Source organism: Dreissena polymorpha, chromosome 2 (genome assembly GCF_020536995.1).
Source record: "Dreissena polymorpha isolate Duluth1 chromosome 2, UMN_Dpol_1.0, whole genome shotgun sequence".
Lineage (NCBI taxonomy): Eukaryota > Metazoa > Mollusca > Bivalvia > Myida > Dreissenidae > Dreissena > Dreissena polymorpha.
The window spans coordinates 74,614,307-74,636,018 of NC_068356.1; the positions used below are offsets into that span (position 1 = coordinate 74,614,307).

A 21,712-nucleotide genomic window follows, 5' to 3' on the forward strand; every position below is an offset into this window, starting at 1 on the left:
GGACTGTACAGGGCAAGTTGCATAACTCTGGTTGGCTTTTAAACGGACTAATGGTCCTTTTTTGTCTTAGTAACTTTGAATATTTTGTTAAATTTTGTGTTTCGATCCACTTTACATGTACTTCTAAAGTATCAAGGCTATTGCTTTCAAACTTCAAATACTTTCTTACTAACATGATATTACTGTACCTAACAAGTTTTATTTGACCTTGACCATTGAATGACCTTGACTCAAGGTCAAATTAATACATTTTGCTTAAATTGCCATAACTTCTTTATTTATGATCACATTTGATTCATACTTTGACAAAACAACACTTACCTGACATACTACAATTATTTTTGAAAGATCATCTATTAAATGACCACACACCCACATTATACCCCCCTCTCCATGATGGCTTACGTTATACTGTCAAGCACTCGAATAGTCGAGCGCGCTGTCCTCTGACAGCTCTTGTTTTATAAAAACTTTGTTGTGCATGTAACGTTCTCATCTTTTAATTTTGGTTCAAAGTTTCGTTGTTCATTTTAACAAAATTGTATCAAATGATTCAAGGTCCTTGCATAATAATGGAAACAAGTATTTTCAATATATATACATGTATTATGTAAAATCCATTTTGAGTTTTTAATTGTTAAGATTTACAGAAAGACACTGTTTTATTCTCAGATACTCGCCTTCACTTCCTGTTAAATTTCTGTTATATTCAATAAAAATTAGAATTCACTCGTTGATTTGAAGTCATTACTAAATACGAACAACGCTCAATGCTTATCGCGTCAATTGATTCATACATGTATAATATGATTTCTCTCATCCCACCATTTATGTTGAAAAGGCACTTGCCAAAATGGGGGACTTTTGATGTTTATAAAATTCTTAAATACACTGGCCAATATTGGTCATTTTTGTGTTACTTAAATAGAAATCTTAATTATACTGGGTCAAAGGTTAACTGATCAAAATGAAATATGTATGTATTAAGGGATGAACGCTCAAAATGTAAGGCTTGGAAGTCCTGACTTCCAACATTTGAAAGCTAGTGGAAGCGCTGTTGCTCTCTTCAAATAATTATGCCCTGATCCCACATCTGACCATTTGTACATGTACATAAATTTATTAGTTATTTCTTTTATAATTGATGTAAAGCCCAGAGGGAACCCTGTGAAATAATGAATGTCTTATTAAAAAGTATTGTTACATGTCTCTGAACACTGATGATGCAGAAACTAAATTTTCATATTGATCTGTTTTTTTACCCACAAATACAGTATGTGAGTGAAATAAAAAGTTTTGATTCCTATTTCGATGTAATTGCTCGCAAGCAGAAAACAGTGCAGAGTAACAAAGAAGTATTTGTCTATATTATTTTATTTTTTTTGCAAAATATATTAAACTGCTTAATATCTAGCCAATAGTGTTGCAATTTTACTGTATATTATTGTGTTTTAAAGGAATGTCAGTGTTTTTAAAAAATTCAAAATCAGGTCCGGTAATTGGCCCCATTGCCAATGGAAAAAGTGTATATTTTTTGCAAATGAGAGCTAAAATTTCCCAATTAAAGGTTTCCCCCCCTAAAAGTTTTTTTTAGATCTCAATATTTTGTTTAACTCCCAACCATATAAGTTCAACCTTAGTAAATATAATACTGAAAACACTTATTTTCTCAATTTTGAAGCATTTTTTAGCAAAACAACACTAATTTCCCAATTTAAGTCAAAACACCGCAAATTTTCTGAATCCAAAGGGACCCGGCCCTATTCCCAAAATGGTAAAAAAAACACTGAATGTTATTATTTGTTTGGAACTGTCTTAGGATTGGCAATATAAGAGATTTACTTTGAATAAAGTCCAGGCCTTTTTCTGCCTATCTCACGGGTCCGATAGTCGGACCCATTCCCAATGCCAAATATGCAATTTTTTCCCAATTCTCATAAAAATATCCCAATTAAAAAAAAAAAAAAAAAAAAATTGTTTTTTTTTTTTAGAAAGAAGTGTCTTATGAGTTATGATTATTAGACTCTATATCTAAATTTTATTTTTTAAACAACCTACAAAATATCTAACCATAATTCATTATATGATTTTTATCCACAAGAACTGGAAAACCCCCTGCATAAATAATGCTTTTGTAGATATAAATTCTTCCAATTTTGAAGATTTCGCGACTCAAAAAATCCCAATTTTGATAGGTACTTTTTCCCAAAATAGACAGAAAAAGGCCTGAAGTCTAATGTGCTTCCCCTGTTTAAAAGGAATGTTATTGTTTGTTTGGAACTGTCTTAGGAATGGCAATATGAGAGATTTACTTTGAATTAAGTCTCATGTAATACGTCTGTTTATAGCTCGTAATGCATAAGGTAGATTTTACCATTTTTGTTCACTCATGCAGAGCTCCAGATAAGGTTTTGTGAAATTCTTAAATTACTACCAGATTTTCAAAAAGAATTCTTAACTCTGAAATTTTATTCTGAACGTTGCTACTAAGTTTTGGAAAATAATTCTTATTTTTTCTAAAAATAAATAATATGGTTATTTTCATGCAAAAAAAATCAAAATAAACATACTAGCAACTTTATTTATACGAATTCAACAGTGTCTTTTCAGTATTATACAATTTTATTTTTCAAATACCTTCATATGCCCAAACTGTGCTTAGATTGCATGCCTTAGATGAATTTTTACATATTTCACAATTAAAACGGGTCTCCCCTTCAATCTTTTCAACGATTAGCCATGGGACTTGTCCCTTCCACTCGTTCAATGGTTTTTTGTGTTTAAGTTTGGACCCGTCGTGTTGCGTTTTTGTTTAGCTTTTCCGACTGTGTCTGCAACTGAACATACAACATCGTATAAGATCTTTTCTATAATGTCTTTCTAAACATTTAACTTCGGCTCACTTTGCGTACAATATGTTAAAAGCGTGTTTTTGGACGCTTTGCAGTTTTTTAGGACGCTCTCTGGACGCCTCCATTGTTTTTTGACAGATAGACTGTATACGCCGCTTTTATTGGAAAAAAATGCGCTTTGTTAAACAAACCCGATAACCATTCTATATAAGCACCGCAAAGATCTTTAATACGGGAAAAGAACTCAATAAAAATCGATACAAACCGATGTAAAAATAATATTCGTAACTTGATTTTGTAATTCGTAATGGTAAGACAAGATTTTAAAATAAATACGTAACGGACTTGAAAATAATTCGTAATTACGAAAATATGACCCTTATCTGGAGCTCTGCTCATGTGAATTAAAATTGATTAATATTTAAAGGGCTGGACATTAACTTTTGAAGTTCTTGTCCTGTCCGACAAGTAGGCCAAAATTTCACTTGTCCTGAACAAAAAGCAACTTGTCCTGACCATTATATCTTATTCTGCTCAGTACTTTGCAAAATAATGAAATAATACAAAATGCTTAAGTCATAAAGACTTAAAACCTTCAAAATACCTGTGGAAAAATGCATATTCTTACAAGGGAGAATATTCTTGTTATCTTGGCAAAGAAAAATGTTAAGGGTTGCTTCTTTGTGAACAGTACAGTGTAGTTTCACATGGAACTATCAGAATATCTCGCGCTTTGTTGTTTAAATGTAAAAAAAATATAATTGAAAAAGTTTTGTGGTAACTCCACAGAAATAACGGATTCAAAGGCATTTTTTCGAAGTAATTTAATTATAACGACCACTTGTCCCGTCGGACTTACACATTCTTTATTTACTTGTCCGGACTAGCAATTTGGTTGCCCCGGACAGTCGGAACACCGTTAATGTCGAGCCCTGATTAATATTTTTCTATGCTAATTTTACGCATATACACGTTTTATCTGATGATTCATGTCAGGGATTTAATACTTTATATGGAACATCCTATGGGGAACTTCTACAAAAGTGGTAAAAATGCCCTCTTGTTAAACTTGTAAACAGTTATTTAAAAAATTGTAAATTAAAAATGTTTTCTGCTTTACAGATGACAGCAAAGCCGAAGCTACGTTTAGTTTCACAGTTGAAAATATCAGCAAATTACGAGAATCTACGCTCAGTCCCAAATGCATGGTCCGCAATTTGCCCTGGTATGGACATTTGATTGCTTATTGAGTTTGCTGAAACACAGTAACGTGACATAAACAGTAATTTATGCAGTTAAGCTCATATATAACTTATTGTATTTATTTTCTTACTGCAATTGAGTTTAACAAACAACTAGGTAGGATGTCATTCAATTTGTGAATATGCATTGACTTTTCAGAGTATGGATTATTATATTAAACAATTTAAGCATGTTATTTTTCGTCTGCTCACCCACAAATTCAAATGTTAGTCTCAAGTTTATGTCTGAACTATGTTATCAGAAAAATATTAAAGAAAAGGTCACATCATACCTAAGGGTGGTGGGGCAACCAGATTTTACACAGGCCTTGAAGAATCATTTCGACCGCTCGCATATGCGAGTGAAGTTGATGGTCAGGGTAAAGTTTGTTAAATACTCGACCGACTGGGCGAGTGCTGTTTTTCAAGTTGAGAAATATAAATTCAGTTCCAGAACTCCTGCCACATCAATACAAATTGCGAACAATTTTAAAAAACGAACAAAAAATAGGTTTAGTACACAAAGAAACTGCACTTATGTTTTGACACTGAAAAATGACGTAACGGGCACAGTCAAAATAATTCTCGAAATCGGCTGCGCTCTTTTCGTAGGTGTCAGTGCTGTCAGCTAATCGATTAAAAGTGAAAAACACAGTTAAATATATTGGTCATTCTGTGAAGAATAAAATTTCATTTTAATGTAAATATCAATAAAAAAAAATAAAACAACTGGTTATTTATAATACTCCTTATATTTAATTAAAAATAAAAAGAAAAAATAATTATTAATAAACAGAAAAATTCTTGATCAGAAGCCTTAGCAAAAATTTACCTTATTTTAACCATTTGTCAATCAAGCGTGTCTTTCAGTAAAAGTTCGCCTGAAATATTAAAACTCAGCATGGAAAAGGGTTCTATTTTGAAATATCTGCAAGGTGGTTTAGACAGGGAACAGAAAGAAAGGTCATCAAAACTATAAATATAGATATATTTTTTTTTTATGCAGGGCGAGTAGATTAAAGTGACGGGCGAGTGGATTGTCAGGCCCACTCGCCCTGCAGGGCGAGTGGCTCTGGAAAAATTCTTCAAGGCCTGTTTTTCACATCAGTAAATGTGTGAACATCCTTGTTCACACAGTGTAGGCTCATCTGCAGTTTCACTGGCCACATTTGTCAAAAAACTTATTTTTACACTTGTTTTGTATGTGTTAGAGAGGTACTGAAATATTTGCCTAAAGACATCTGACGATCTGGACTTTATTTGTATCTAATTTTTGAAATAATGTTACTAAGTTATTAAAGTTACATATGCTATTCCAAACTGCTTGATTAAAACCTTGTTCTCTAAATGCTAATCTTTCACTAGCACTATAGTTACCGATGTTAAAATTAGCCTAGCCACAATTTTTGTATGGCCAAGAACATGTGCCTACTTCATTATGGGTGCTTGTTTTGTCACAACTTTAGGAAGATCATGGCGATGCCACGGACCAACAACACTGCTGAGAAGCACTCACAGAAGAGCCTGGGATTCTTCCTGCAGTGCAATGCCGAGTCGGACTCCACGTAAGTCTGTATTGAGTGCTTTATATAGGAAAATAAGCAGTTAACATGTACATGGTTGAAACTGCTATTCAAAACTTGGGGGAATGAAAATGCAAATCAATGCAAAACTTGAGTAACATGAATCAAGAATAGTTATAAAAAAATTATGCTTATTTTGTTGTGTTGAATATGTTTCACCTAGAAAACCAGCAAATGCAGAGGCACTATCAAGTGTTGTGTGTTTTACTTCCATGTGTTACTATCATCTCCAGGTCCTGGTCTTGCAATGCTGCAGCTGAGCTAAGAATCATCAACCAAAAACCAGGGGGTGACGACTTCACTAGGAGTGAGTTTACATGCTGCATTTTTATGCCCCCGGTAGGGTGGCATATAGTATTTGAACTGTCTGCCCGTCCGTCCGTCCGAAAACTTTAACATTGGCCATAACTTCTGCAATATTGAAGAAAGCAACTTGATATTTGGCAAAGGTAAAAAAAAACAAATCCAAGGGGAGTAACAAGCTTTAAAGGAGATAATTTCTATTTATCATTCGGCAGGTACAGATCATTTGTACAAGGGAAGTAATTTTTTTTAAGGGATATAATCAAAAACAAAAATAAATAAATCAAAGCGAGGCAGTAGGTGGCATTGTGTTTCTGACAAACACATCTCTTGTTTAGGAATAAGCATGCAGATATTGTTTAAATATGAATTTCTTGCTGTGAACAAACGAGCAGCAAATGCGCAATGGCACAGCATATTGCAGAAGGAGTTGCTGATAATACAACAGTAATCTCAGCTGGCGGTGTCCATTTTAGAATGAGGAATGTGTTGACATTGTTGTGCTTTTTTTTTTATGTGCACTCACATTTAAGAGGTTTGCGTTTAGCAATTTTACACTTTTAAATGCTGTTTATAGTGCAGGACTTTTTATGCTCCCCCCAAAAAAGGAGCATATAGTCGCCACTTTGTCTGTCTGTCCGTCCATGTGTCCGTCCATGCACAATTTTTGTCCGGGCTATTTCTCAGCAACTAATGTCCGGAATTCAATGAAACTTTATGGGAAGCTTCACTACCAAGAGGAGATGTGCATATTATCAGCGGGTTCTGGTCGGATGATTTTTAACAGAGTTATGGCCCTTTGAAATTTTCTATAAATTTTTTTTGTCACCCCAACTACTGTGCCCTCAAGACGTTTCCTTTTATCTGAATATATAGTGCAATATTGTGACAAAAAAAACCTTTGGGGAGCATCACCAGACTCCGACGGTTTCTTGTTTCCTTCTGTGAGAATTGCCGTTTTTCACAAATTTGGGAAATTCGCGACTCAAATTTTCACAATCTAAGAAAGTTTGCGACTCATTTTTTCACAATTTTGACCAGTTCGCAACTCATTTATTTCACAAAATGGGGGTTGCAAAGCCGCTTAACAAATACAGGAAAAAATGCCCTGCAGTGTATTGTCTGTCCTATATGGTGTCCAGTTTCATGTCTTTAATTTAATTATAATCATCTGTTTCTTGTGTATTATAATGATTAAATTCTTACACGAAACTCTGCTTCTCATTTATTTTTAGAAATCCAGCATTTGTTCTACAGTAAAGAGAATGATTGGGGATACAGTCATTTCTTGCCTTGGAACGTAAGTTTGACAGGAACAATTGAAATTTACACAATAAAAAGTAACACATGCAGTTTATTTTACAAGTTTTAACACTAAGCAATGACCATCCAGTTGTCAATTGTTAATCAACGCCTGTTGTAATAATTAAATTTACAGAATGATGCATCTCCCAACAAAACAACACAGATAAAAATACATGATACCCATGTCTGAGTCCTGTTATTCTTTTCACCATCATTTGAAAAATTAAAATTCTGATAACCTTTATTGATTTTTATCATGTCTTACAACCCCTGCCTTATTGTAGGACCTGCTGGACCCAGACAAGGGTTACTGCAAGGATGACAGGGTCACACTGCAGGTCCACGTCAGTGCAGATGCACCCCACGGGGTCAGGTGAGCTAGTGTGGGCAGACTTCACGGAATAGACTGATATCATGGCTTGCATTTAGGGAAGTTAGGAGGACTCATCCAGAGCTTACTCTGCCAATCGCCAAATTAGCCAATGGCTACAAATTGACCTATTTGGCTATAGAAAATTCTATTTGGCTACAACTTTTTCTTCATTAAAACTTATAAAACAGCAAAAAATTAAAGAATTTGTCCATAGTAAGGCGACTTTGGCTAAGAAATTTTTGAGCCAGGGGAAGCCTTGAGTCATCTTCCCCCATCTGATTGTTATTGGATTATAAATATTGAAGTCATGGAAGGATGAAGCAATCTATTTAAAATAAATTTTGTGTTTTATTAAAATGTGTATCTTTTCGACTGAATAAAGTTGCATATAATTAACACCTTATAAAAGGACTGATCCAAAGAAAAATGTTCTACTAAATATAGTGGTATGAGAAAGCCTTTTTACTTATTTTATTTTTGTTTGAAAAAAGGCAGTATTGTTGGAACGCCCATGTGGGCAGGTGGATGAGTTGGTTGAATAATCGTTGTTTGGAGCAGAACTCTGTCCACTATTTATGTTTTTCATGTAACAGAAATTACAAGCATGAGGAGACATAGTGTTGTTTAGGTCTAAGGTGAAGGTTACACACGCACATTCAAAGGTCAAATTTGAGAAATTGGTCCTTTGCCCAAAGCAATATTTGTCCTGCATATATAAATTTTCATAAAGCTGAAGTCATTAGCATGAGCTAGAACAAAGGGCACCGGACTCATGATCTAAGATCAAGGTCACATTTCAACATCGAGTTTAAGAAACTTTTCTCACACTATAAGCACTTTCTCTGGAGCATAACTTTATCCAGCATGGATGTATTTTCAAATAATTTTGCAGGAGCAATATGCGTGGCAGATTGTCAAGCTCTAGAAAAAGACTGCTAAGTCCATGGTCAAGGTTTCAATTCATTATCTAGTATTCAATATAACACATTCGTTGTAAGCATGTTTTGCAGAGGATAACTCTGTTCAGCGTGGATGGATTTAAAAAAGACCTGGGTGAAGTGATAAGCACAATATGACGAAATGTTATGCACAAGACCCAGACTGCTAAGTCCATGGTCAAGATAAAAGTTCAAAATCAAGTGCCCTATATAAGAGATGCACCCAGCATGGATGAGTTTTAATGTCATAAATACTGACCTGTTATCGTATGCTTATACTTTCCAAGGGGAAATTACTCATCCGGAATTTTAACTGGGAATCCGCCACCTCAATACCGTAATACAGGCCATGTTAAACATAGTGCAATGCAACCTAGCCAAAAATCGGTAACCAACCCTCAATATTCTTTCCGGATCAACCAGGTGTATACGTGTCTTTTACGGCTCTGAATTAAAATATTGTTTTTCACTTGGTTGATTGGGGTTTTGAATAGATAAATTGTGTTATTTATCTTTTTATTTCTCATTCGGATTAATTTGTGTGGATTTAATGGATTTTGTTTCATTTGTAAAAGGTAAGCCATGCTTGTTTTTATCGAACAATGGTTTATTTCTACCATGCTGGGTGTTTTCAGGCGCGAACGACCACGTGCAAAACGTGCTCTTCTAATACATTGCTAGAACGTGCAAAGCATGTTCTTCTAATGTGTTACGAGATCGTGCAAAGCGTGTTCTTCTATTGACAGATTGTTTATCATTTGCCATTGTGTGCAATAATGATTTTAACGTTCCGTATGACAATCTAATTGATCGTCATTTTATTTTTCATCTGTTTTGAATTAAACTTTTGTTTAATTTATGATCTACGGCAGTATTATTATAATATTCATTATGGTCAAATAATGATTTTATGTGCCGTATGATAATCTGGTCTGTGACCAGTTTATGGTTGAATATGCTTTGCTCTTGTTTTTCATATATTCGACTACATGATGGTCGCAGAAACAAGAGTGGATAAATACCCGGTGACTTCGCAGATCATGGATGATAGTTGCAGTATCAGTCACCGGGTATCGGGCACGATCGCGACCGTACTATGCTAAGTCTCTTAGACAGTCGGTCAACATCAGACCATATGGCGACACCCGTCAGCCGGTCATTGCCCGATGGCATTGGTCAAGGACATCGACCAATGCCGGACCATTTGGCATCCGCCATACGGTCATTATCCGGTGACAACACTGGTCATGATATGACCGGTACGTCACCGGGGACGTTGATCACGGACCATTGATCGACGTCTGACCGGCCGGTCCGTTCACCGGTCATGTCACCGGTCCGGTCCGGTCATTGATCACCGGTCCGGTCACCGGTCATGTCACCGGTCCGGTCCGGTCACCGGTCATGTCACCGGTCCGGTCCGGTCACCGGTCATGTCACCCGTCCGGTCCGGTCACCGGTCCGGTCACCGGTCCGGTCATTGATCACCGGTCCGGTCACCGGTCATGTCACCGGTCCGGTCACCGGTCATGTCACCGGTCCGGTCACCGGTCCGGTCATTGATCACCGGTCCGGTTCGGTCACCGGTCATGTCACCGGTCCGGTCACCGGTCATGTCACCGGTCCGGTCACCGGTCATGTCACCGGTCCGGTCATGTCACCGGTCCGGTCATGTCAACGGTCCGGTCCGGTCACCGGTCCGGTCATTGATCACCGCTCCGGTCACCGGTCAACAGTCATCAGTTAGGCCTGCCACCGATAACACCAGTCAACGGTCAAGAAGAAGAACTCGGTCTTCTTCATTGAAATTATTCTCCTATTCTTCGTTGAATACATCGTCTTCATCAAGGATTAGACATCGGACACGCTCTTCTTCGTCGAGCAGTTCTCATCGTCGCGACTCTCGTAAGCGATCACGTCGTCACTCACGGAGACGTTATTCTAGAAGATCTCGGTCTCATCGCAGCCGATCCACATCTCGGCCGATCCAGATCTCGACATCGCAGGAAACGAGGACGTCGTCAACCTTCACGTAGACATCAGCGGACTGCATTGAGCACCACTGGATATTTATCGAACATACCTCTCCTTCATTGAGCAGTTCTCGGCGTTGATACGCTCGTAAGCGATCATGTCAATGCTCACGGAGACAATATTGTAGAAGACAATATTTCCAGCGTAGCCGAACAATATTTCGGCATCGAAGTTATATGGATGTCGCCACTTCTCACGTAGGCGTTAATGAACCTACTGGTCATATCGACGTTCTCCATTTTATTCCTTTAGGAATATCATGTCTCCATTCCACGTGTGATGGTTCTTCTTATGGCATCCACACATGTTGCAGTCACCGAGCCGTAGTTGTATACGAACACTAGTTCGTTTAACATTCAGGCTTCGGGATAAGCTGTTCTTTTCTCCACTACGACTACAAGGACACTTATGCCTATTAATACTGATAATCTACCGTTGTTTTCCGGTTAACATTATCAGATGACTTCGTGGATGGTCATTCTTCTGCACCAGATATTTCCATTCTGACGCAGTTATATTATACCGGTCCCGATCACCGGACATCGGTCACCATTCATCGGTCATATAACCGATCACTGATCACCGGTCAGAATAAGTGATGTCTCATCGCCATCGGATTGGAATTTTTTGCCATGATCTTCTTTTCCGAGCAGTGCTTGACATTGATAACAGACCATATGGATTCCACCATTTTTCGGTCTTTAACTGGTAACGTCACCGGTCATATTATGACTGGTCCGTTCACCGGGCTACAGTTACCGGTCATTGACCGGTCCGGTTCGGTTACCACTTACCAATTACCGGTATTCCACTGTGTTTTCATCGGTCAATTTTTAGTATCACGGGTATCGTCTACATTACATAGTTGTATACCCCTGGCTATGATTGTATTGAATACTATATTTTATGGATTCAACAATCTACATGACTTTTTGTGTTTTTCAATACTGATGTTCTACTGGCGACGGTTACCAAATCATGCTATATCTGTTATTTGTACTTCTATCTCAACCGGCTACATGCAGACTACTGGTCTTGCAGATAGATCGGCTGAAGTGGGCTCGGAGACTAGCATTGAGGTCGAACATTACTATTTGACCTCTATTAATTTATGTTCGAGACCTGAAGGATGAATTGTTTTAACCGCCTTTACCTGTCGGCTACAGACTTTGCAGTCAGTGTCACGGAACAGTTGGGACACATTAATGACGCTAACAGGATTAGCAAGACGACATTTGTATCGACTTCTGCTTTTCTATTGCTCCTACGGCAGTGCATATTTTCAAGCTACTGGAATCAACAAGAGTTCTGATACATAGGATTGCCTATCAGATTGACCGCATAGCGGTTACAGTCTTGTAGATGGCTTAGGACCTATTGAACTCAGATCTTAGATCCTAGGATCTGGAGGGACCTCATCTTAAAGTTATTCTTCTATTACACTTCTGGCCATAACAGGCCGTCTTCCTATAACTGGTCGTATTCCTTTCGGAATTCGTCCAGGTTAGAAGTCTTGAAGTAAATGGATTAATCAAGTCAGAATTTAAGACTTCCATGCATTCTACCGGCAAGCGTGGACCCGCTTAAGGTTACCCCTAGGGTTTTCACCTTTTTCTGCCATCACACCTCCGATTCCGGAGGTACCACTATCAATCATATTTCCGTACTTCGCAAATCGATGACTTCGCGACCTGTATTATCCAGGATTTTAAAGGCGCCTGTTATTGATTCAAGAAGAGGCTATATTCTGTAGATAGGTCATAAACTTATAAGTGTTAAACACTGTCCTATTCTACCAATTTTCAAGTGTGTTTGGAGTGGGAAAGTTCGGCTTGCCGTGGTTTCTTTGCCCACCCATCCTTGACAAATGGTTCCGGTCACCGGTCGGTATTTACCGGTCCGGTCACCGGTCCTTCTGCTGAGACGTCTTTTCTTACGTCCGTTTCAGCTTTATTTTTAAGATAATTGTATTAATCTCGGGATTATTTAATGACACAGATTTCCATCTTTTTTGTCATTATTTACCACTATTCAGTGGTGTCTAGACTAGAAGATTATCTTGGCAAGAATATAGTTTATTCTACCACAACCTTCATTACATCTTATACAGATGTGAGCAGATAAGGTTATGGACGATCACATAGAACAACGTATCTTGATTTTCTCAATTATGTGGTATCCTAACGAATATCACCTGCACATCTACATCTTGAAAAGCGAAAATTCTTTTTAGCTGTTTTTCATTTACAACACATTTTCACGATTCCTTTGTGATGGTTTCAACTATCACACATCGGTCGTGGTTTACTTACAGACACGGAGGTGATCATATTATCACTCCTTGTAACTGGAAATCAGGAACTTATTCGTTCTTTGCAAGAACAACAAATTTTCTCTATCGTCTTTCTCATACCAGTTCATCTCAACGCCCTGTTGGACCTTTTGTCCTGCAGTTCTTTCTTTCGAATTATTTTTCCGTTGGGTTCAATAATGTAATTGCGCATGCGCGGCAGTGAAGTTGCAGACGAGTTGCATGGTGTACATAGTATATCAAAGAATGTTGTTTATCATCAAACGCTAGTTATTAGCGTTATGCGATCGTATATCGCAGTGTATACCGGTATGCTGAACAACGTCAACAATGCAGTTCACAGAAATCGATCCAGCAGGGTGTGCGATTGTTATACATTCGTCCATTGACATAAACTGGAATATCTTGCCTTCTTGGTGAGTTTTTGCAATAACTGAGTTTTTGCCATAATTTCATGAAATATACTTAATGAACCATGGGATTATGGTTCTACGACCTTTTAAGTCTCCTGTACAATTATTTTCAGGAAACTTCTTCACAGGTCAAATATCATATCTCACTGAGACATATTTATACTGATCCAAACATGTGCCACTTCATGTCTGGCCATTAATAACTTTTAGTTATCTCTACAGAAGAACGTTTTTCTGTTAGAGTTTCAATCCTTGTTACTTGTGCAAGGATAATTCCATCAGAACTGTATAAAGGTTCTATGGAAATTCATTTTTTTACTGGGTAATTGAGAGCATAGTTATTACCTTAATCACTCTGCTAGATACATAGAGGTTTTTCTCATCTTTTTCTTGATGATAAGAAATTTGTTCTTTTCTTCATCAAAGGATAGAGATTATGCTTTCGTATACCTTGTTTTGTGTAAGTCATCGCAACTCTGTGCTGTCTTACCTATTTTGGAACTGATCCAAACTATGGAACGTCAACACTATGTTTTTCGTTCCTTTACCTTCTTAAGCGGTTTTGACTTGTGTAACATGTTGGGATGCTTAATGAGCTCCCTATGAACCTTTTTCATCAGGCTTATTAACAGTTCCAATACAATTTTAAGACGGTTTTCCTTCTTATTATGGCTTTTACCATACGGAGAAGTGAAATTCATGCTTTTTCTGTTGAATACGACCAATTCCAGTTGGATCTATTGTCGTTTTCACTTTGTTGTGTCAGCCAGGATTCCTTGCTTAATATCAAGTCCTCTATATGGCTTCTACCTTCAAGTTTCCAAGTTTTCTTAAACTGGTAGTCATGAAGATGAGGATAAACTTCTTTGGGCAATCAGGGCTTTGAAGTTCTATCTCAGCAGTGTTAGTCAGAAGTCCATTCGAGGTTCTCAAAGACACTCTTCATTTCCCCCAAAAAGGGGGGGGAGATGTGTCGCGGCTTCTATTTCTTGGGGTTAGACCTCGACTAAGGAAAGTTAATCTTATCCTATCTAAGGATTCATTCCTTTTTAGGATCTGACCGCATGAATTAAGAGCTCTGTCTGTTTTGTGGGCATATATTAATCACACCCCACTTTTTGACGTGCTCTAAGCTGTTTACTGGAGGAATCCGACCACCTTGTCATCTTTTTATCTTCGTTTTCTGAAGTGCCAACAATACAATTTGTATACGTTTGGGCTTGTTGTGGTTTCACTAACGGTAGTGTCTTCTTTACGACATAGACATATTACTCTGTCCGAGAAGTCATAATTAATACCGTTTTAACGAAGATTACTTGATATCATTAGCTGATAACCCTGTTTATGGGTTCTACTGTGTTGGGAAAATATATACGAACCTTCCCACCGCAGCTGCAAAATCAGCATACGATAACAGGTCAGTATTTATGACATTAAAACAAATTTTTTAAATAAAATTCATTTTAATTATTAAATACTTACCTGTTATCGGTAAGTCCCACCTCCCACCCCGCTATTCGATTAATATTTTTGTATATATATTGAAAGAATATTGAGGGTTGGTTACCGATTTTTGGCTAGGTTGCATTGCACTATGTTTAACATGGCCTGTATTACGGTATTGAGGTGGCGGATTCCCAGTTAAAATTCCGGATGAGTTATTTCCCCTTGGAAAGTATAAGCATACGATAACAGGTAAGTATTTATTAATTAAAATGAATTTTATTTAAAAAATTTGTTTTAAAATAAGATTAGACGTCATTTCTGATGATCTTTTTAGTACGCTTAGGTGCATATGCTAGGCTGTACAGATACAAATGAGTATGAAATAAGTTTGTTTGTTTGATAGCTGGGACTCCAAGAAGCATACTGGGTTTGTTGGTCTGAAGAACCAAGGGGCCACCTGCTACATGAACTCACTACTACAGACTCTCTTCTTTACGAATAAGCTGAGAAGGGTAAATACGAGAAATATGGATTGACAATTGAATAGTTTCATTGACAAAATGTACGGTAAATCTTCTGTTATCACTGCATTACATTAAACACTTGAAATTAAAAGCAATGTTGATTCTGACAAGTGAAATATAGATTTTTTTGTACTCTGTAATATCACGTTTCATGCTTACCACTTACCTTGATGTTCTTGATGTTCTGAAAATCAATTCAGATTATTAGAAAGGCATGAACATCTGTGTCAGATGAGTGAAAATTTTACATATTTACTAATTTGTTTTGACAAAATCCTGTTAGTCTTTGGTAATAGGTTACTGACTAACATTTAAGATCATTAAAAATGTGAATGTTTATGCTGCCCTCCCAAAAAGGTGGCATACATCAGACATATGTGGAATGTGGGAGCATGTGTTCTCTATGCACATGTCTTGTTTCTTATGATAATGACGATGCTTCATTATGTTGCTTAATTTGTAAACATCACATATTTACCGCCTTTTTGTGAATAGGGTGTGTATGTGATGCCAACAGACGGTGATGACCCGACCAAGAGTGTGCCTCTGGCCCTGCAGAGAGTCTTCTATGAACTGCAGTTTTCTGATGCAGCAGTCGGAACCAAGAAACTTACAAAGTCATTTGGGTTAGCACAACATTTCTATCGTTTTTGAAGTGGGCAGGTTAAGCATATTATTGTGAAATAAGCTTTTTTAGTAGCCAATATCTGGTCAAAAAACACAAGCTTGAAAAGTATATATTTACCATCTTTCTTTCAAATAGACCTAAAAAACAAAAACCGTTAGTTTCCTTTTAAAGGCAAACAGATTCCTTCTTTTACAAACAGATTGGTTAATATATTTAAAAGGAATTATTACATTTAAATTGTGTCTGTATTTTTTCAGTTGGGAAACATTGGACACTTTCATGCAGCATGATGTCCAGGAACTGTGCAGAGTGGTAAGTGGGAATATTCTTGTGTTGTAAGACATGTTCTAGTGCAAACAGTGAGAGCCACAACCAAGTTTAAGTTTGGCTTTTGAAACTTGGTTTATGGATTTAGCGCAATATGGGGAATGTGCCTATTATATAATTTTTTCTTGCGACAAAATTTGAAGTTGCTATGGTTACAGAAACAATTTTAAACAGGAATCTGTATCCTGCCATAACTTAAAAGTACTTGAATGAGGTCAACTACACTTATTAAGAACCTGTTGATAATCCTACAACATTAATCCTGCTTTTTGTGTATGAAAATGCGTTTGTAAACATTGCATGCCGGAAAATATGTGTCAGATAAAATGAGTATTTTTATTGTTTTGGATGCCAATTAGAGTCAAAGAAAATTCATAGCAAGAGCTCTTTGAGATTTCACAATAATATCTGAAAGAAAAAAATATATATTGTTTTTGCCCTGTCTGTTGGTTGGTTGGTTTGTTTGTTTGTTTGTTTGCTCCAACTTTAACATTTTGTCATAACTTTTGCAATATTGAAGATAGCAACTTCATATTTGGCATGCATGTGTATCTCATGGGGCTGCACATTTTGAGTGGTGAAAGGTCAAGGTCAAAGGTCAAATATATTGCTTCAAAGCGGCGCAGTAGGGGACATAGTGTTTCTGACAAACACATATCTTGTTTGTGGTTAATTTTAAGAGTGACAATAGAAATTTCTTTGAAAACAATGAATCTGCATTTTAGTGTGTGTGTTGAACGTAGTGTAATAAGAATGTGTACTGTTAACAAAACTAGCATCTTTTTCAATATGTTGTAGCTTTTGGAAAACATGGAGAGCAAAATGAAGAACACTCTTGTGGATGGAACCATTCCTAAACTATTTGAGGGCAAAATGTTGGTAGGTCTCATTACGTGAAATTGGTCTTGAATTATAGAAATGCTTGTATGCCTTGTCAGCCGGTTCATGGTACATTTAACAGACTCAATATAACGTGTTTATTCTGGGAAGATGCTTCAGAATTACCAGCAAGATTTCAAAACATAAATGTATATTAGAGATGCATCAGGTTATTTGGTTAATAAACTGAATGATAGGTTAACTGGTTACATTTTCTATTATTTGGTATGCTATATCATCTCGTAGTCCTCAAATTTGTTCTGATCAATCGGTGAGAGTCAAAACTGGTTGCAAACCAGAGTTTCACACCATAACATAGACTTTAATATCTAAATAAATATTTTTGTCTAAAATTGCTATGTAGAAAGCATTGAAAAGTGGTCATACCATCTTAACAAAGTATTTCCAATGAAGTTGTGCCCAGTTAAATACATTAAAATAACACTCAATTTACAGAGAAATAACAAAGTTAAAAAATTGCTTTCAGCAATTGCTTCTGTTGCTTCACTTGGGTCTACATTTTACTGATGTGTAACGCTTTAACAAAAAGGGACATTATGAACAAAACTGGAATATTAAAAAAAGAAAAATTATTGAGCGGTTTATCTGTTTTATAGAAATTAAAGGCATATTTTAGAGATATATGTTGCCTTTTTGTGTAAAACACAGCTATATTTTTGTGTATTGTGTATGTATTATTATGTTACATAAATGGAAGTTTCATTGTGCTTGCCTTATTTGTATTTCAGTCGTATATTAAATGCAAACATGTGAACTATTGCTCCCAAAAGGAAGAGGCCTTCTATGATATACAGTTGAATGTAAAGGGAAAGAAAACTGGTAACAATAACCTGCATTTTGTTACATTACATTTAATATTTTATTACTGGTTGTTTAATTAGTTTAAAATTTGATGCGTGTTCAATAAAGAATTAAAACACAATGGTTTTTATCCAGATTATTACATCTGAGCTCATCTAATCAATTGTTACAAAGATGATGACCCCGTTTAGATTCCAGTGAAATATATTGATATAATAAAAGATGATACAGTTGATGTTGATAAGATTTTAAATGTATCTCCTTGGGATTTACCCACACATTGGTGGGGACTTACACAATCTTGCAGATTTTTGCTGGAAGTATTTAATGTGATGGGCTAAGCATTATCATTTCTGCTGGTATATGAGATAAGTAGTTACTCAGCACTTTTAGAATGCTTATATAAATGTTTACATGTTAATATTCAAAGGTATGCTATATAGATCTATATTTGTTTCAGTGATTGAGTCATTCCAGGAGTATATAAAAGTGGAATCGTTAGACGGAGACAATAAATATGATGCTGGTCAATATGGTCTGCAGGTGAGTGTAAAGTTGTCAAGAACGTACTGCTATGTTTCTTGCATTCTTAATGGAATTAGATATGCAAGGAACACATTATTAAGTCAAAGTAAACAAACACATTGAAGATTATACTAAAATTTCCATGTATGGCTGCAGAGTGTTTGTTTCAAGTCATTTGCATTTTTCAGACATGGTTGAGATGTTTGTTTGAACAAGATTGAATAAGCAAGTTGTTTAGCAAGACCTTTTTTTCACATATGAGCACAACATGCTTATGGTGAGCTTTTAGGATCAGTGGTTTTCTTTTTTGCATTGTCAATCTTTACCTTGTGAACGATGTAGAGGCCACAGTTGTTGCCCAATTAATTCCAAATAATCTCACCTGTGATTGAGACAAGGTTCCGGTTCATTGAAAAAGATGGCCGCCATAAGGTGCAGCAGTTGTCCTTATTTGCCTATATTGAATCATTTGAGCACTACAGAAGTAATGTTTTTGACCCACTTATCTTCAAAAATTCGATAGAACATAACAAAATTTAGTTATGATATCTGGTCTAAAAATTGAAAATAATTGTGGTTTGTTTAAAAAAATGCTGCCATGAATTGGTGCAGTTTTACGTCAGTGCTTTTAATACCATTTTGGGAAGGGGTCGGGTCCCTTTGGATTGGGAAAAATCATGGCTTTTTGACTAAAATTGGGACATTAGCGTTGTTGTTTTTTTGCTAACAAAAGCTTCAAAATTGAGAATTAAAGTGTTTTCAATATTATGTTTACTAAAGTTCAACTTGGATGGAAAATGAACTAAATGTTAAGATACAAAAATTAAATATTAAATATTTGTGGAAACCTTCCATTGGGAATTTTAGGTCCAAGTTGGGAAAAATCTGTCCTGTTTTCCATTGGGAATGGGGAACATACCTGCCCTGAATGTTAACAAAAAACACTGACTGTACGTATGAGTCTTTTGTGCAACCTTGTGAATATTTTCTGCAGAGAAGAGTTTTAAGAGTTTTTTGCCTTGTGGACTCAGGAGAGCGCATTTTGGCCTTTGGCCCTTATGTCTTGATATGTGATACAAGATGTTTAGTTTAAGTTCAAACAACTGAAAACAATCAGACAAGAAGCTGTGAAGAAATATATGCCAGTGATACACAGGACACTTGATATATGTACAAGTGTATGGTGAAGATATATAATATAGTATGTTTTTGTTAATCTTGTGTGCCCTTCATGTATTCTCCCTCACCCTACTTTAGGAGGCTGAGAAGGGAGTGATATTTAAGCATCTGCCCCCAGTGTTGCATCTGCACCTCCTGAGGTTTACGTACGACCCAGCATCAGACGCCAATGTGAAAATTAATGACAGGTAGCAGTGGTTCACTTTCTAGATGGACTATTACTTAAAAAAAAATCCAGCTACGATGCTGGATAGTGCTTAAATATAAGTTTGAGCTGAACAATGTCATATCTCTGTTTTTGTAATGTTCATTCTCTGTTTCTATTGAAGTTATATAGTTTGAACTACACACATCCACATGATATTTATAATATCAGGTCTCTGATCTGAGATTTTAACTTTTATCTGCTACTAAGCAGAATTATTCCTCCCATTTGTAATATAAAAACACAGGATAACATTTTTTATGAAACAACTGGATGTCTCAGTATCTACCGTAATTACTCTGTTTTCGGACACGTAAAAATAATTATTTATTTTCGTGTCCGAAAACTTAGATACGAAAAATATTCACAAAATACAGGTGTTAGAAAACTTAGAGTCGAAAATTGAAGTGTCCGAAAATAGCGCCAATTGTATCAACGACTACCAGTAATAGCATGCGCTTGAAAAATACCATGCCGCAAAGTATAAATTACAGTTATATATGTTTGCGCTTCATTTTAAATTATTTTAAATGCTTCATTTATGTGACAGAAAGTTACTACGAGGTTGTACTTTGACCAACGTGTTCAAAGATGAGCATGTGATGTACCAATACACGCTAGTATGAACCTGTAATTAACGCAATACAAAAGCAAACTATGAATTCTTTGTTTGTTCATTTCCGATATTTGTTGTCTAACACCTTCCATTGTTCGTGAAACTTGCAATAGGGTGCATCACACTTCGAAGCGTTTAGTATTTGTCACAGTTATATTCCTGAGATAGGGTTGTACCATTGCTGTAGATAATGGAACTGTTAATTGGCACTACCCCTGGTAATTGTCATAAAGCTTATGCTATTGGGCGAAACCATTGTTTAATACCGGTTTACAAGGTTATTTACCCAATAACGCATATGTAATGGTCCGTTGCCCTCAGGCATGCACCTGCCATGTTTTATATGTTAATCTGGTTGTAAAACCCCATGATCGAAGTGTCATTCGATATCGAAAACAGGACCGAAATTTGGTAAAATAGCGCTGAAAAATATACTGTCCGAAAACTTAGAAACATTAATTATGGACGAAAACTCGTGTGTCCGAAAATTAAGAGTCACGAAAAATATTTATTTTTGCTTAAAAAGGGGGTGTCCGAAAACATAGAGTGTTTGAACACATAGAGTAATTACGGTACTACATAAATGCAATTGAATTACAACACTCTTATCTTTTTGGTCATCGTGTCAAACTGCAGATATTTGGTATTCTGGTTTCTTTTTTTCGAGCTTTAAATCAACTTAAAAACAGATATTTGACTGATTGAATTTCAGCTCAAGTTTAAATATATTTTCTGGAAGTTTTCAGTAGAAGTTTTTAAATATTATTTTCTGTGCTTTTGAAATTGGCTTATGGAAAATAAGAGTATCAAAATGATTCAAAGCAGATAATTAGTTCAAGTCACAATTGAACACATTGCAATCTAATTGCAATCTCCCTTTGCTCATTTTTTTCTTTTGCCAAATTTACATTACAACATCAACAGTTATCATGATTGGCTTTTATATGGGTCATTTTTTCAAAGTTGAGCCAATAAAACTGATTTTTAGTTTTGAGCATGTTGTCAGCTGATCTCTGTAGACTGTTAAAAGCAATCATTGTAAGCAAGTTACAATTTGTTATTCAGTTGCATTGAAATTTTGACGTAAAAAAATGCAAAGATAAAGGAATCAACTTACAGGTAAAACTTAACTAAGGAGAGGTTTTGAAATGGTCTTCTGGATTGAACGAAAGCAAGAGGATTATGCATTAGTAAAATCCCCTGTTAAC

The 21,712-nt window shown here is 36.2% G+C and overlaps 1 protein-coding gene across 7 annotated transcripts in view; it reads left to right on the forward strand.

Moving 5' to 3' along the window:
* The window catches only part of LOC127867644 (ubiquitin carboxyl-terminal hydrolase 7-like), a 63,048-nt gene that overhangs the window by 2,619 nt on the left and 38,717 nt on the right, over nucleotides 1-21,712 (forward strand). For all 7 annotated transcript variants that reach the window (XR_008043592.1, XR_008043590.1, XR_008043591.1 and 4 more), the window contains 12 exons: nucleotides 3,975-4,077; nucleotides 5,560-5,658; nucleotides 5,910-5,983; nucleotides 7,215-7,279; nucleotides 7,569-7,657; nucleotides 15,203-15,311; nucleotides 15,819-15,949; nucleotides 16,209-16,263; nucleotides 17,077-17,157; nucleotides 17,907-17,997; nucleotides 18,440-18,522; nucleotides 19,762-19,871. Coding sequence is in view for 1 of the 7 variants with exons in the window: in XM_052408955.1 (XP_052264915.1) it covers nucleotides 3,975-4,077; nucleotides 5,560-5,658; nucleotides 5,910-5,983; nucleotides 7,215-7,279; nucleotides 7,569-7,657; nucleotides 15,203-15,311; nucleotides 15,819-15,949; nucleotides 16,209-16,263; nucleotides 17,077-17,157; nucleotides 17,907-17,997; nucleotides 18,440-18,522; nucleotides 19,762-19,871 (1,090 nt within the window). In the remaining 6 variants the exon portion in view is untranslated. The remainder of the gene's footprint in view (nucleotides 1-3,974; nucleotides 4,078-5,559; nucleotides 5,659-5,909; nucleotides 5,984-7,214; nucleotides 7,280-7,568; nucleotides 7,658-15,202; nucleotides 15,312-15,818; nucleotides 15,950-16,208; nucleotides 16,264-17,076; nucleotides 17,158-17,906; nucleotides 17,998-18,439; nucleotides 18,523-19,761; nucleotides 19,872-21,712) is intronic.